The sequence below is a fragment of the Geotrypetes seraphini genome, chromosome 11 (genome assembly GCF_902459505.1).
Source record: "Geotrypetes seraphini chromosome 11, aGeoSer1.1, whole genome shotgun sequence".
NCBI classification, from domain to species: domain Eukaryota; kingdom Metazoa; phylum Chordata; class Amphibia; order Gymnophiona; family Dermophiidae; genus Geotrypetes; species Geotrypetes seraphini.
In genome coordinates, this window is record NC_047094.1 from 80,176,539 (window position 1) to 80,190,108 (window position 13,570).

Here is a 13,570-nt window from a genome sequence, read left to right on the forward strand (position 1 = left end):
AAAGATTGGGACGCACTGGTGTAAGAGAACTTTTTCCTGCTATCTTTACTGACAAGATTGTATATCTTTGCTTTTTTTTAATCTAATATATTTTAAACCATTTCAAATTCATGATAATATCTATACTGGACAGTGGTATATGTATATAGCACAGAAGCCACATATTTTATCAGTAGCAACTAGACAAAAGTAATAAATGTTCTTCTGTATAATCATAGAGCAAAACTGAAAGCAATGGATAACATACAACTGGATTTTAGAGCATGGTCAAGTATAACCAGAGCACAGTCTACTACAGCATCTGATGAGACAGAGAAGCAAAGTCCAATGCTGGTAACCATCCTTGCATAACAGTGCTTGGAAGTGGCTGGGCAGTTTAATGAGAAGACTTTGACATGTCATGTCCCTTGACATGTCGTGGCCTTGACATGGACATGTCATGTCCATGTCAAGGCCACATATCAGCGAGATCTTTGGAAAAGACTTCTAGGTAATTCTTCAATGATTTCCAGTTCATATCTGCTCAGCTTACAGGCTACACATGATCTTTTTTTTTTTTAACATGCATTTTTTATATGCTTAGCCACCTGCATGGGAACAGCCAAATTGCCAGAGAGGATTAGAGAGCCTTCATTGAGGTGGTGGTGGGGGATAAGGATAAGCATAGGTGTATTGTATTTAAAACTAATAAACATATTTAACCAAAAGACTAGTCCCCGTAGATAGGTAAAGGTCAAGGGAATGGGACTTGATATACTGCTCTTTCAGTGTTATAATCAAAGCAGTTTACATATTTTAGACAGGTACTTATTTTGTACCAGGAGCAATGAAAGTGTTAAGTGACTTGCCCAAAATCACAAGGAGCTGCAGATACACACAAAAGAGCGGCGACAACCTAGGAGAGGAGTCTAACATGGTTGGAAAGCTTCATTTTGGTTCCCAAAGACAAATCACTTTGACCCAGCCCAACCCAGCCATGTTTCAGCAGAGTCTGCCTGTGTTTATGCCAAATTCATTAATTTCTCTCCTTCTAAGCATCTGAAATTAAACAATGACTTGGTTGCTGCCTCATAGAGAGAAAAGAAATTTTAAAAAAATTGGCATACAGACCCCTGATGCAGGAGAATTATATCAAAATGTGTCTGTGTCAGGTCAATGTGATTTCCTTTGGACACTAGAATAAAGTTTTACAACCATTATGGACTCTAAAGTCTTTTGTCTTCTTGATTATCACCACTCCTTTGTGTGTGAGCGTTTATGATGCCACAGGATGGAGGAAGACTGAGTAGGGATTGGATGTGCCTGGATGTCTCTGCCTGCCTCAGATTCTCAATACTTTCTTCTTTGGAATTTCTGAAATATTTCAGTAGGTATGTTTGAAGTTCAGAAGCAATCTGTTTCAAACTGGTTTAGCAGCCCATGAGATAAAGCCCTGCAATACTGCAGTACAGGTCCTGACATCTCCCCTCTCACATCCACCATAGGCTTCATTTAAACAGCTTGGAAGCCCAATAAAATGTCATTACACTTCTCCCTCATCCGCGGTTTCCATATCTGTGGAATTGCTTATTTGCGATTTTTTGGCTGCTGACTCCGCCCCCTAATTTTCATCACTGAATCCAGCGTTTCACATTGGAAATCGCTGTTCCTGAAGGAAATCGCTGCTCCCAGCGTTGTACGGAGAAAATTGCAAGTCAGGTTATTCACAGTTTATTATCTTTTTCAGGTCTATTTTATCGAAAAACCGCAAATAACATGCAAAAAGTTATTCGCAGTTTTTCGGTATTCACAGTTATACTCTGCCCGCATCCCCCGCGAATACGGAGGGAGAAGTGTAGTATAGCTCATGTGCTACCATAGACCAGAATTATTAAACCCCCAATTAATACCAATTTTATTTTAAACTAATATGAGTTAGCCCACTGCTGAGGGAGTTACACTAGCTACCCATTAAAAAGAGTTCAAATTAAGGTTCCTTGTATGGTCCATAAAGCAATATTCAGAGAAAATTCCAATGTACTAGTCTCTAAGATCACAATTACAAACTCCTTTTATAGCTCAGGATCGACACAATGTTTAAGTTGATCCTTTGCATGAATCTACTTTTGAATTTCAAGGCCTCAAAGTTTGGAATAATCTGCCACTGTGTTTACGTCAACTGGACTCACATTACTACTTCAGGAAAATAGTAAATCCATACCTCTTCTCTCTTCAATCCTATCAACTGTTGACCATATTTAATGGTTTAAGAATCTTATAAACCACATTGAATCCTTACTGAAATTTGTGGGTTATAAGAAACTGTATGGTATGGTAAAAAAAAAAAAAAAGTTTGCCTCAGTGGCAGGCCCAAATTTAGGCACAATAGGCAACTGCCTCCGGTGTCAAATTTTGATAGGCACTAGACTAGAGCATCAGAAATTGCATCTCTCTTGGTTTGCCCAGCAGGGGTCTGTCCCAAACATATGCAGCTATAATCTATAATAAACACATTCACAAGGATCGTGTCTCATTCCACAAAAGGTGGCCAGTTCAGCGTGTCCCATTTTTGAAAGCTCACGATCAGAGGTCACACCCTGAGGCAGCACTATGTGAAACGCTGGCTATCGTTGGTGTTCCGACCGAGCTTATGACAAAAGATAAGTTTTTGAGTCAGTTTATATTTATAATTGTGACCACTTGCCCATTTATTTTTTGCTATATACTTGCACAACCTAGAGCCATTTGAGGCTTCCTGGGAGATTTTTATGCCGATGAGGTTCTCCGCCTGAACACCTTAGCCACAGCTGTGGTGGTGGGAGGGCTTTGTCTGAGGCTTTTCCTCCCATTGGGGCCTTCTTCTGACTCATGTTTTAGCTTTTTACACCTTCCACACGATCCTTGTGAATGTGTTTATTATAGATTATTGGTGGAAATTTCACTGTTTCTGAGTTTTTTGATACCAAACAGAAGCAGCAACAGCAGCTCCTGAAGCAGAACTCAGTTCATTTATTTATTTATTTCAATTTTTATCCCATTCTCCCAGTAGCTCAGAACGGCCTACAAGCAAACATTCACAGTGTAGTATATTTGGACAGTACAAAGATTATACAGTAGCTCAAGTACAGGGATTATACAGAAAATTAATTACAGGTTAAGAATAGATTATACAGCAGTTTAAGTATAGATTAGGAAAGGACTATACAGTAATTTAAGTAGGGGTTCAGGAGGGGGTGAGGGGAGAAGGAAGGGGGAGTTTAAGGGTGGATTGCAGTTGTCATTTTAGTTGAAGAGGAGGTTCTTTACCGCTTTCCGGAAGGTCATCAATGAGTTCTGTGATCTGAGTTGCAGGGGGAGTTGGTTCCAGAGTTGGGGGATGAAGTGGCTGTAAGAGCGTTTGCGGGCAGTTTCAGACAGGAGAGACTTTCCTGGGGGGATGCTTAGGCATTTCTCCATTTCCGAGCAAAGGAGGGTGGGTGGGGGTGTGCAGGGTTAGTTTGGACTCTATGTAGGCTAGAGTGGAGGCGTAAATTCACATGGGCCATAGTAACAGAAACATAGTGCCTCACAGGGCTCTGTTAGCACATGAGGGCTTGCATGTCACATGCTTAGAGTGCTCTAGTTTTTGCTGCCTCTGCTCAGGACTGACCACTGCTGTAGAGGCAAAGGTAAGGGCTAGGGGAAGAGGTATTGGATGCCCTAGGCAAACCTTCAGCCTCATGCTCTCTCCTCTCCAGTTAACCTTTAGGCCCTCATCTGTACCCCCTTCCTTTCTGCCCCTGAAGACATCATGCTATCTTACATATACAAAGCAATAATGAGAGCAATTTCCAAAAATATGAAGATTGCCCATTCTTCCATCAGGTAAAAGTATGCATTGATAATTCTTTGAGATTATTATATATATATATTTTGCTTTGACTGAAGCTGTTCTTGGCTGCCCCCACCCCCACCCTAAAAGCTTCTGCACTAGACAACAACATAGTCTTGCCTAATGGTTGGATTGACCCTGTGCCTCTCTTTGCTTGCCTATGGATACCCTTACTTAAAATCTGGAGTGTTTGGGTAGGCTTTAGCTCTTTCATCTCATGGGACTGCAATATTGATAATTAAATCCTCTTCCACTTCAGCCCAAAGGTAAGGTTAGGAGGCTGCCACCTACTCTTGCCTTTGTCCAGTGCAGAAGACTGAAGCAATGTTCATGTTGGCTCTCATCACTGATTGCGTGTGGATAAGAAAAAGAGGCCACTAGATAATTGATAAGCAATCCATATTGAAAACCAGCCGGTGAAGGCACCGAACACAGCCAGCTATTTCTAGAATATGTCTGGAAATTATCCCTAGCAAAATGCCTCAGTGCCTGAGTGTAGCATACTGGACTACAGTATCATCAGAGTCAGAGTCAGATGCCCAGTCATTCTGTTTGATCTTCTGGAGACACTTCAGGTTAACAATGGAGGCGTAATGGATGTCCTCTTCCTTTTCAGTCTCACTTAGAGCGTTGTTTGTTTCACCACAGTTCTCATAGTCGGCATTCTGTTTGCCATGGGAACAAGAAAGTGAAAAGAAATTAAAAAGAGACAGCCTCTCTCCTTACTCCAAGCACTGAGAGAGAAGAAAGCTCAGGAAACATGCAGTGAAAGTAGCAAATAAGACAGTGGATTGGACTGCAATTACATTCTATCATTTCACACTCATCAGGGAGTCGTCATCCATAGCCTCAGTCCTGCCGATAATGAAAACTGCATAAAAAGCTTCCCTAAAAAACACTGATCAGACAAGAAAAAAAAAGCATAGGCAGCAGCAGTGCAAGCTTTACTCACACCAGGGGTTCTCTAATCAGTACTTGGGGATTGTTCTGTCCCCATTTTATATGGACATTTACTCAGTTTCTTGTATAAGAACTAGTATAAGTGTTTATGCTAAGATGTATGAGTAAAGTGTGCTCTATGGACTTAAATCCCTAAAGGGCTTTGCTTCTCCCAGAGAGCTAGGCTGCAACCATAGAGCTTAGGTCCGCCCCCTTCTTATTCAGTCTGAGAGAACAGTTGCCATATTTGTAAGACTGCATGGCTGTATTAGAATCTGAGTTTAGCATGGTTCCTGTACCAGGCTTTCAATTTTTATTTCTAACAATCTAACACAGCTTAGTTTTATATCTAAGTCTGGAGAACAGTGTTAATTCTACAAGGTTTGGACACACTCCCAGCTCTCTTTTTGGATAGGGAAAGCTGGTAGAGTGAGAAGATTCTGTGACAGAGTTGAACTGCCTTGAAGTCATCAGTTGTGAGTGTTTATTCTTTACTTCATGTTATTAAAGAAAGATGTTCAAGAAATATAAAGTCTGACTGGTAACACTAAGATGACTGGTAACACTAAGATTACAGAAGTAAGAGTTAACTGAGTAGGAGCCCCTTACAATTGCCAATGTAACTCAGAGGAGTCCTTGCTTTCAGTACAAAGCCTGAGGAGGCTTCAGATTGAAGACATCTACAAAGACTGTACAGTAAAGTGGTAACTGTACAGTGAGCTATTGTCAGCACAGGGACATACCTAGCCAGTTTGGTTTTCAGGATATAATGAAGGCAGTGTATGCAAATCTCTCTCATGCATATTATCATATAACCATTCAATACCCACTATTCTTAAAGCTCTAATAAATTAATTTTCAAACATTTATTAATTTAATATATACATTTTTTGTAATAAATTATGACACAATACATTACAATACATCCATGGAAGTGAGCCTCGAAGACGTACACAGGCAGATAGAAAAATTAAAAACTGACAAATCCCCGGGTCCGGATGGAATCCATCCAAGGGTTCTGAAGGAACTAAAGGAGGAAATAGTGGAACTACTGCAGCAAATTTACAATCTATCACTGAAAACAGGCATGATCCCAGAGGATTGGAAGATAGCCAACGTTACGCCCATCTTTAAAAAGGGATCAAGAGGTGACCCGGGAAACTATAGACCGGTGAGTCTGACCTCTGTTCCGGGGAAAATGGCGGAAGCACTGATAAAAGAAAACATCGATGAACATCTTGAAAGAAACAAACTTCTGATAACCAGCCAACATGGTTTCTGCAAGAGGAGATCTTGCCTAACGAACTTATTGCACTTCTTTGAAGGAATTAACAAATGGATGGACAGAGGAGACCCCATAGACATCATATATCTAGATTTCCAAAAAGCCTTCGACAAGGTACCCCATGAACGCCTACTTCGGAAACTGAGGAACCATGGGGTGGAAGGAGACGTACATAGATGGATCAGAAACTGGTTGGCGGGCAGGAAACAGAGGGTAGGAGTAAAGGGCCACTACTCGGACTGGAGGAGGGTCACGAGTGGTGTTCCGCAGGACTTGGTGCTCAGACCGCTGCTATTTAATATATTTATAAATGATCTAGAAACAGGGACGAAGTGCGAGATAATAAAATTCACGCACGACACCAAATTATTTAGTGGAGCTCGGACTAAAGAGGACTGCGAAGAATTGCAAAAGGGACTTGAACAAACTAGGGGAATGGGCGACGAGATGGCAGATGAAGTTCAACGTTGAGAAATGTAAAGTACTACATGTGGGAAGCAGAAACCTGAGGGATGGGAGGGATGTTATTGAAGGAGAGTACCCATGAAAGGGACTTAGGAGTAATGGTGGACATGACAATGAAGCCGACGGCACAGTGCGCAGCGGCGCTAAGAGAGCGAATAGAATGCTAGGTATAATCAAGAAGGGTATTACTACCAGAACAAAAGAAGTTATCCTTCCGTTGTATCGGGCGATGGTGCGTCCGCATCTGGAGTACTGCATCCAATATTGGTCACCGTACCTTAAGAAGGATATGGTGTTACTCGAGAGGGTTCAGAGGAGAGCAACATGTCCGATAAAAGGGATGGGAAACCTTTCATATGCTGAGAGATTGGAGAAACTGGGACTCTTTTCCCTGGAGAAGAGGAGGCTTAGAGGGGATATGACAGAGACTTACAAGATCATGAAGGGCTAGGTGTGTCCCAAGGACTGGGTGTAGAACTCCTGCCTTACACACACCACACATACACTGTTCAATAGAAAAGAACCACTGCACAGGCAACAGCATTGTAAGCTTCCTTCATACACACACTGTTCAACCACAAAACAATCACTGTACAGGCAGCAAAACTGGAAGTTTCCCTCACATACAGTACATACTGTACCACCACAAAACAATCACTGCACAGGCAGCAGCAGTGCCCATAAGATGACCTGTAAAGATCTGCGACATTTCTGGACCACACTATAAATAGCTGAGGCCTCTTGAACTTGGAGATTGATGCTTCTTTTATTTGCTGAGATTCTGAAAGAGATAAAATAGCCAGTTAAAATTTTATATTGTTTCTTGATAAAAAGGGGCTAGTTTTCAAAGAGTAGTCCTGAAACTGGAGGTTCTGAATATATATGGGCCCCTTTAAAAATTGACAAGGCCAAAAAATCTTTATTTCTCTCTTTTTTCAATAGGAGCCATCTCATTTAGTTGACCATATTTTAGCTAGAGTGGTAGCAGGTGGATATAGAAGGTTTTGGGAAAGTTTTGGAGAGCTCACCATACACTAAAAAGGGGTTCTGGTGAAATATGTACCTGGAACCCTAAAGTGCCTCACTGCCCTGTTGTGACGTTTGAGTGGCCAGTTCATTAAGATGCTGGTCCCTCCCACATTCAAATGGGCTTGATTTGGATGTTTTGTGTTTGAAAATGGCCATAAAAGTTAGACATTCTAAGGGTCAAGATGTCTAAATAGGTAATTTTAGAGAAAAATAAAGTGGACATTTAGGCCCAGATTCTGTATAGGATGCCCGGGATAGGCATCCTATACAGAATCAGGCCCACACCCGCCCAAACTAAACCTGATTCTGTAACCGATGTCCATGTTACAGATGCCAGTTACAGAACCGGGTTACTTTAGACACGGCCGCTATACTTAATCGCAACAAGGGATCTCCCTTCTGCGATTAGTATAGCGGTTGCAGCTGCAGCCACCAGTCTCCTCCCTCCCCCCCCTAAACTAACAAGGCAGGAAGGATGCCCAATTCCTACTGCCAAAAGACCCCTTGACGATCGCTGGCAGGAGGCTGCCCAATCCCACTTTTTCTGTGGCTTTTGAAGTCGCACCATGGAGCAATAAAGAGGCATTTTAATATTCTTAGTCTTATTTACCATCCCTTTCCTAATAATTCCTAAAATCCAGTTTGCTTTTTTGACCGCAACCGCATACTGGGTAGAAGATTTCAGTGCAGTGTCCTAGCAGTGCAGTGATGTATCCTAGCATCATATAACTATGATTTGGATTATCCTTTCCAATGTGTATCACTTTGCATTTGTCTACTTTAAATTTCATCTGTCATTTGGATACCCAGTCTTCCAATTTCCTAAGGTATTCGTGCAATTTTTCACAGTCCACATGCGTTTTGACAACTTTAAATAGTTTTGTGTCATCTGCAAATATAATTGTGTCATTTGTAGATCCAGTTTTCAATGGCCTCCTTCCTCCCTCCCTGACTCCTTGCCATTCAAGAAAGAATGAGGAATCAGTTAAGAATTTCCCCTTCTCTCCTTTATTACTCAAATAAAGATAAAGTGATTCCATCGGGAATTAAGAAATTCTATGGCCAAAGCCATGACACATAATTGGAAGGACTGTAAAAGACTGAATTATTGTTTTTGGTGGTCTTCAGTTTGTCATGTGTATAAAATGGAAAGAGCGTTGGCTGTTCAAAAAGGTTATTATAATAAATTTAAGGATGTGTGGGGACCTTTATTAAATTATAGTAATGAATAAGTTACACTTTTCCCAATCTTAATACACATGTGGATTTGAGGGGGGGATTTCTTGTTTTTCCATTAAGAATATATAGATGATTGTCATAAGATATTATTTTCATGTGGTATATATTAGTTGTATATGAATTTGGGAGGGGGGTGGGTGTTAAATCTTCTTGGTGTATGATATTGAAAATTTTTCAAGTGATGTTGTATTATATTTGGTTGATATTTACTGTATACTTGATGTAAGTTTAAAAATGAATAAAGAAATTATATATATAAAAATAAAAATAAATTCTATGGCATAGAGTGAAGTTTCTAGCACTTTGAAAAGCTATGGAACTGTGGGAGATCAGAGGCCTGATTCTAATTATCTACTGTTAGTCTCTTGCTTCATTCAGTGACTCACTTTTTATTATCACAGAACAATTAAACATGAGACTTCCGAAAACCTCAACCTGCCCCCCTCCATTACATCACTGCTATCCCAGGGCTTCCAAACCTGTCCTAGAGACCCAGCAACCAGTTGAGTTTTCAAGATAGCCACAATGAATATTCACGATTGAGTCTCCAAACCATACAATAAAAAGAAAAAGTACATATGTGTGCATTTTACAAAATATGTGCTTAAGCATACCCAAGAATCTTTACATATGCGTCATGTAAAAGTAGGCAATGTTCGGTCAATATTTAAACGCCGCAAAGCACAGTTACTTACCGTAACAGGTGTTATCCAGGGACAGCAGGCAGATATTCTTGACTGATGGGTGACGGCACCGACGGAGCCCCGGTACGGACACTTTTAGAGTGATTGCACTCTAAGAACTTGGAAAGTTCTAGAGACCGCACCGCGCATGCGCGAGTGCCTTCCCGCCCGACCCCGTCGCGCGGTCCCTCAGTTAAGATAAGCCAGCTAAGAAGCCAACCCGGGGAGGTGGGTGGGACGCAAGAATATCTGCCTGCTGTCCCTGGATAACACCTGTTACGGTAAGTAACTGTGCTTTATCCCAGGACAAGCAGGCAGCATATTCTTGACTGATGGGTGACCTCCAAGCTAACAAAAAGAGGGATGGTGGGAAGGTTGGCCATTAGGAAAACAAATTTTGCAAAACAGATTGGCCGAAGTGACCATCCCGTCTGGAGAATGCGTCCAGACAATAGTGAGATGTAAAAGTATGAACTGAGGACCAAGTGGCAGCCTTGCAGATTTCCTCAACAGGAGTGGAACGGAGGAAAGCTACAGATGCTGCCATAGCTCGAACTCTATGGGCCGTGACAGAACCTTCCAGTGTCAGTCCGGACTGAGAATAGCAGAAAGAAATGCATGCCGCAAGCCAATTAGATAGCGTACGCTTAGAAACAGGACGTCCTAATTTATTCGGATCAAAGGACAGAAAAAGTTGGGGCGATGATCTGTGGGGCTTAGTACGGTTCAAATAGTAAGCTAACGCCCGCTTACAGTCCAAAGTATGAAGAGCCTGTTCTCCGGGATGGGAGTGAGGTTTGGGAAAAAAAACAGGCAGTACAATAGATTGGTTGAGATGGAACTCAGAGACAACCTTAGGGAGAAACTTTGGATGTGTACGTAGAACCACCTTGTCATGATGAAAGATTGTGAAAGGTGGGTCAGAAAACTAATGCATGGAGCTCACTGACCCTCCTGGCAGAGGTGAGAGCTATAAGGAAAAGTACCTTCCAAGTGAGAAACTTGAAGGTGGTAGTAGCTAAAGGTTTAAATGGAGGCTTCATCAAAGTGGAGAGAACCACATTGAGATCCCAGACAACAGGAGGAGCTTTGAGAGGTGGCTTCACATTGAAAAGACCCCGCATGAATCTGGAGACCAGGGGATGAGCTGAAAGGAGTTTCCCATGGACTGGCTCATGAAAGGCCGTGATGGCACTGAGATGGACTCTGATGGAGGTAGACTTGAGGCCAGAGTTAGATAGAGAAAGCAGATAATCCAATAGGGTCTCCACTGCAAGAGATTTGGGGTCATGATGATGCAGGAGACACCAGGCGGAAAACCTCGTCCACTTTTGATGGTAACATTGTAGAGTGGCCGGTTTCCTGGATGCGTCCAGAATGGAGCGAACAGGCTGAGAAAGGAGAAGATCAGTTGAAGTCAGCCCGAGAGATACCAAGCTGTCAGGTGTAGAGACTGTAGGTTGGGATGCAGGAGGGTTTCCTGATCCTGTGTAAGCAGAGATGGAAACAGTGGAAGCAGAAATGGATCCTTGGAACTGAGTTGAAGTAGAAGGGAGAACCAATGCTGCCTGGGCCACCGTGGGGCAATCAGTATCATGGTGGCTCGTTCCCTCTTTAGTTTGAACAAGGTCCGAAGCATGAGCGGTAGAGGAGGGAAAGCATAGAGGAACAGGTTGGACCAATCCAGAAGAAAAGCATCCGCTGCCAGACGGTGAGGAGAGTAGAGTCTGGAGCAGAATAGGGGCAACTGATGATTGTGGGGAGCTGCAAAGAGGTCCACCTGAGGAGTGCCCCATTGGGCAAAGATGGACTGTAGAGTCGATGGATCGAGAGTCCATTCGTGGGGTTGGAGAACTCTGCTGAGCTTGTCCGCTAAGTAATTCTGTTCTCCCTGAATATAAATCGCCTTCAGGAATAAGTGACGAGTGGTGGCCCAAGACCAGATTCTCTGAGCTTCCTGACATAAGAGGCGAGAGCCTGTCCCACCCTGTTTGTTGATGTAGTACATGGCAACTTGATTGTCTGTGCAGAGCAGAAGGACTTGAGGAAACAGAAGGTGTTGGAAGGCCTTGAGGGCATAGAACATTGCCCTGAGTTCCAGAAAATTGATGTGATGCTTCTTTTCCTGAGGAGTCCAAAGGCCTTGAGTTTGGAACTCGTTCAAATGGGCTCCCCATGCATAAGGGGAGGCGTCGGTGGTGATTACCAGTTGATGAGGAGGCAGATGGAATAGAAGGCCCCTGGAGAGATTTGAGGATATCAACCACGATTGCAGAGACTGACGAAGAGATGATGTCACAGATATGTGTCGTGAGCAAGAGTCTGTCGCTTGAGACCACTGGGAAGCCAGGGTCCATTGAGGAGTACGCAGGTGAAGACGTGCCAGGGGTGTGACATGAACTGTGGAGGCCATGTGACCCAAGAGAATCATCATCTGCTTTGCAGAAATGGATTGCTGAGGCATCACCTGCTGACAGAGCGATTGGAGGTTGTGAAGACGGTTGACCGGTAAGAAGGCTCTCATCTGGACAGTGTCCAGCACCGCTCCAATGAATTGAAGTCTCTGCGTAGGAAGAAGGTGAGACTTGGGTATATTGATTTCGAACCCTAGGAGTTGTAGAAAAAAGATGGTCTGGTTGGTGGCCAGAAGATCAGTTTGAGATGAAATGGCCTTGATTAACCAGTCGTCCAGGTAGGGAAAAACCTGAAGGTGGTGGGAGCGTAGAAACGCTGCCACCACCACCAGACATTTTGTGAACACCCTTGGAGAGGAGGCAAGACCGAAGGGGAGCACTCTGTATTGGTAATGACAGTGATTGATCATAAAGCGAAGGTACTGTCTGGAGGCCGGGTTGATTGGAATGTGAGTGTAGGCCTCTTTGAGATCGAGAGAGCATAGCCAGTCGTTGTGATCGAGGAGAGGATAAAGTGTAGCTAGAGATAGCATCTTGAATTTTTCTTTGACCAAGCATTTGTTGAGGTCTCGCAGATCTAGAATTGGTCTGAGGTCCCCTGTTTTTTTGGGAACGAGAAAATAACGGGAGTAGAATCCCTGCCCCTTCCGTTCTAGAGGAACTTCCTCTATGGCGTTCAGAAGTAGGAGGGATTGAACCTCCTGAAGAAGGAGGGCAGATTGAGGAGTGTGCAAAGCAGACTCTTTTGGTAGACTTTGGCCCGGAAGGGTGTGAAAGTTGAGAGAGTAGCCGTGGCGGATGATGTTGAGGACCCATTGGTCCGAAGTGATAACTTCCCACCGGCTGAGAAAGAAAGAGAGTCGTCCTCCTATCGGTTGAGGGAGGAGTGGAGATGTTTGAACGCTGGCTATGCCCTCGAGAATTAAGTCAAAAGGGCTGAGTAGATTTTTGCTGCGGAGGCTGCTTGGCTGGTTGTTGCTGCTGGGGTCTAGGCGTTTGCCGCTGCTGTTGGCGCTGCCTCCTAGGCTGTTGAGTGGAAGACTGCAAGGGACAAGCCACAAAACGCCGTTGATAGGCCGATTGCTGTCTGAATGGCCGTGGAGGTGGAGGTTTCTTTTTGGTCTTAAGAAGTGTATCCCAGCGGGTTTCGTGAGCTGAGAGCTTCTGAGTTGTTGAGTCCATCGATTCTCCAAACAGCTCATCCCCTACACATGGGGCATTAGCCAACCGGTCTTGATGATTAACATCAAGCTCGGAGACTCTGAGCCAGGCCAACCGGCGCATGGCTACAGACATGGCTGTTGCCCTGGAGGTAAGCTCAAAGGTGTCGTATATAGACCTTACCATGAATTTCCTGAGCTGGAAAAGAGATGAAGAGCATTGATGGAAAGCCTCACGTTTCCCCAAAGGAAGGTACTGCTCAAAGGAAGCCATGGTGGTAAGGAGATGCTTTAAATAAAAAGAAAAGTGAAAAGCATAGTTACCAGATCGATTAGCAAGCATCGCATTCTGGTAAAGTCGCTTACCAAACTTGTCCATGGCTTTACCCTCTCTGCCAGGAGGAACAGAGGCATAGACACTAGCTCCTGTGGACTTCTTGAGGGTGGATTCTACAAGGAGAGACTCATGTGGGAGCTGTGGTTTGTCGAACCCAGTGATAGGGATA

The 13,570-nt window shown here is 43.4% G+C and overlaps 1 protein-coding gene across 1 annotated transcript in view; it reads right to left on the minus strand.

Moving 5' to 3' along the window:
* Positions 1–2,979: 2,979 nt before the first annotated feature.
* The window catches only part of CD22 (CD22 molecule), a 91,047-nt gene continuing 80,456 nt past the window's right edge, over positions 2,980–13,570 (minus strand). The window contains exons 11-12 of the mRNA XM_033962600.1: positions 7,230–7,320; positions 2,980–4,515 (exon numbers count right to left, since the gene is read on the minus strand). Coding sequence (XP_033818491.1) covers positions 4,333–4,515; positions 7,230–7,320 — 274 coding nt within the window. The 3' untranslated portion in view covers positions 2,980–4,332. The remainder of the gene's footprint in view (positions 4,516–7,229; positions 7,321–13,570) is intronic.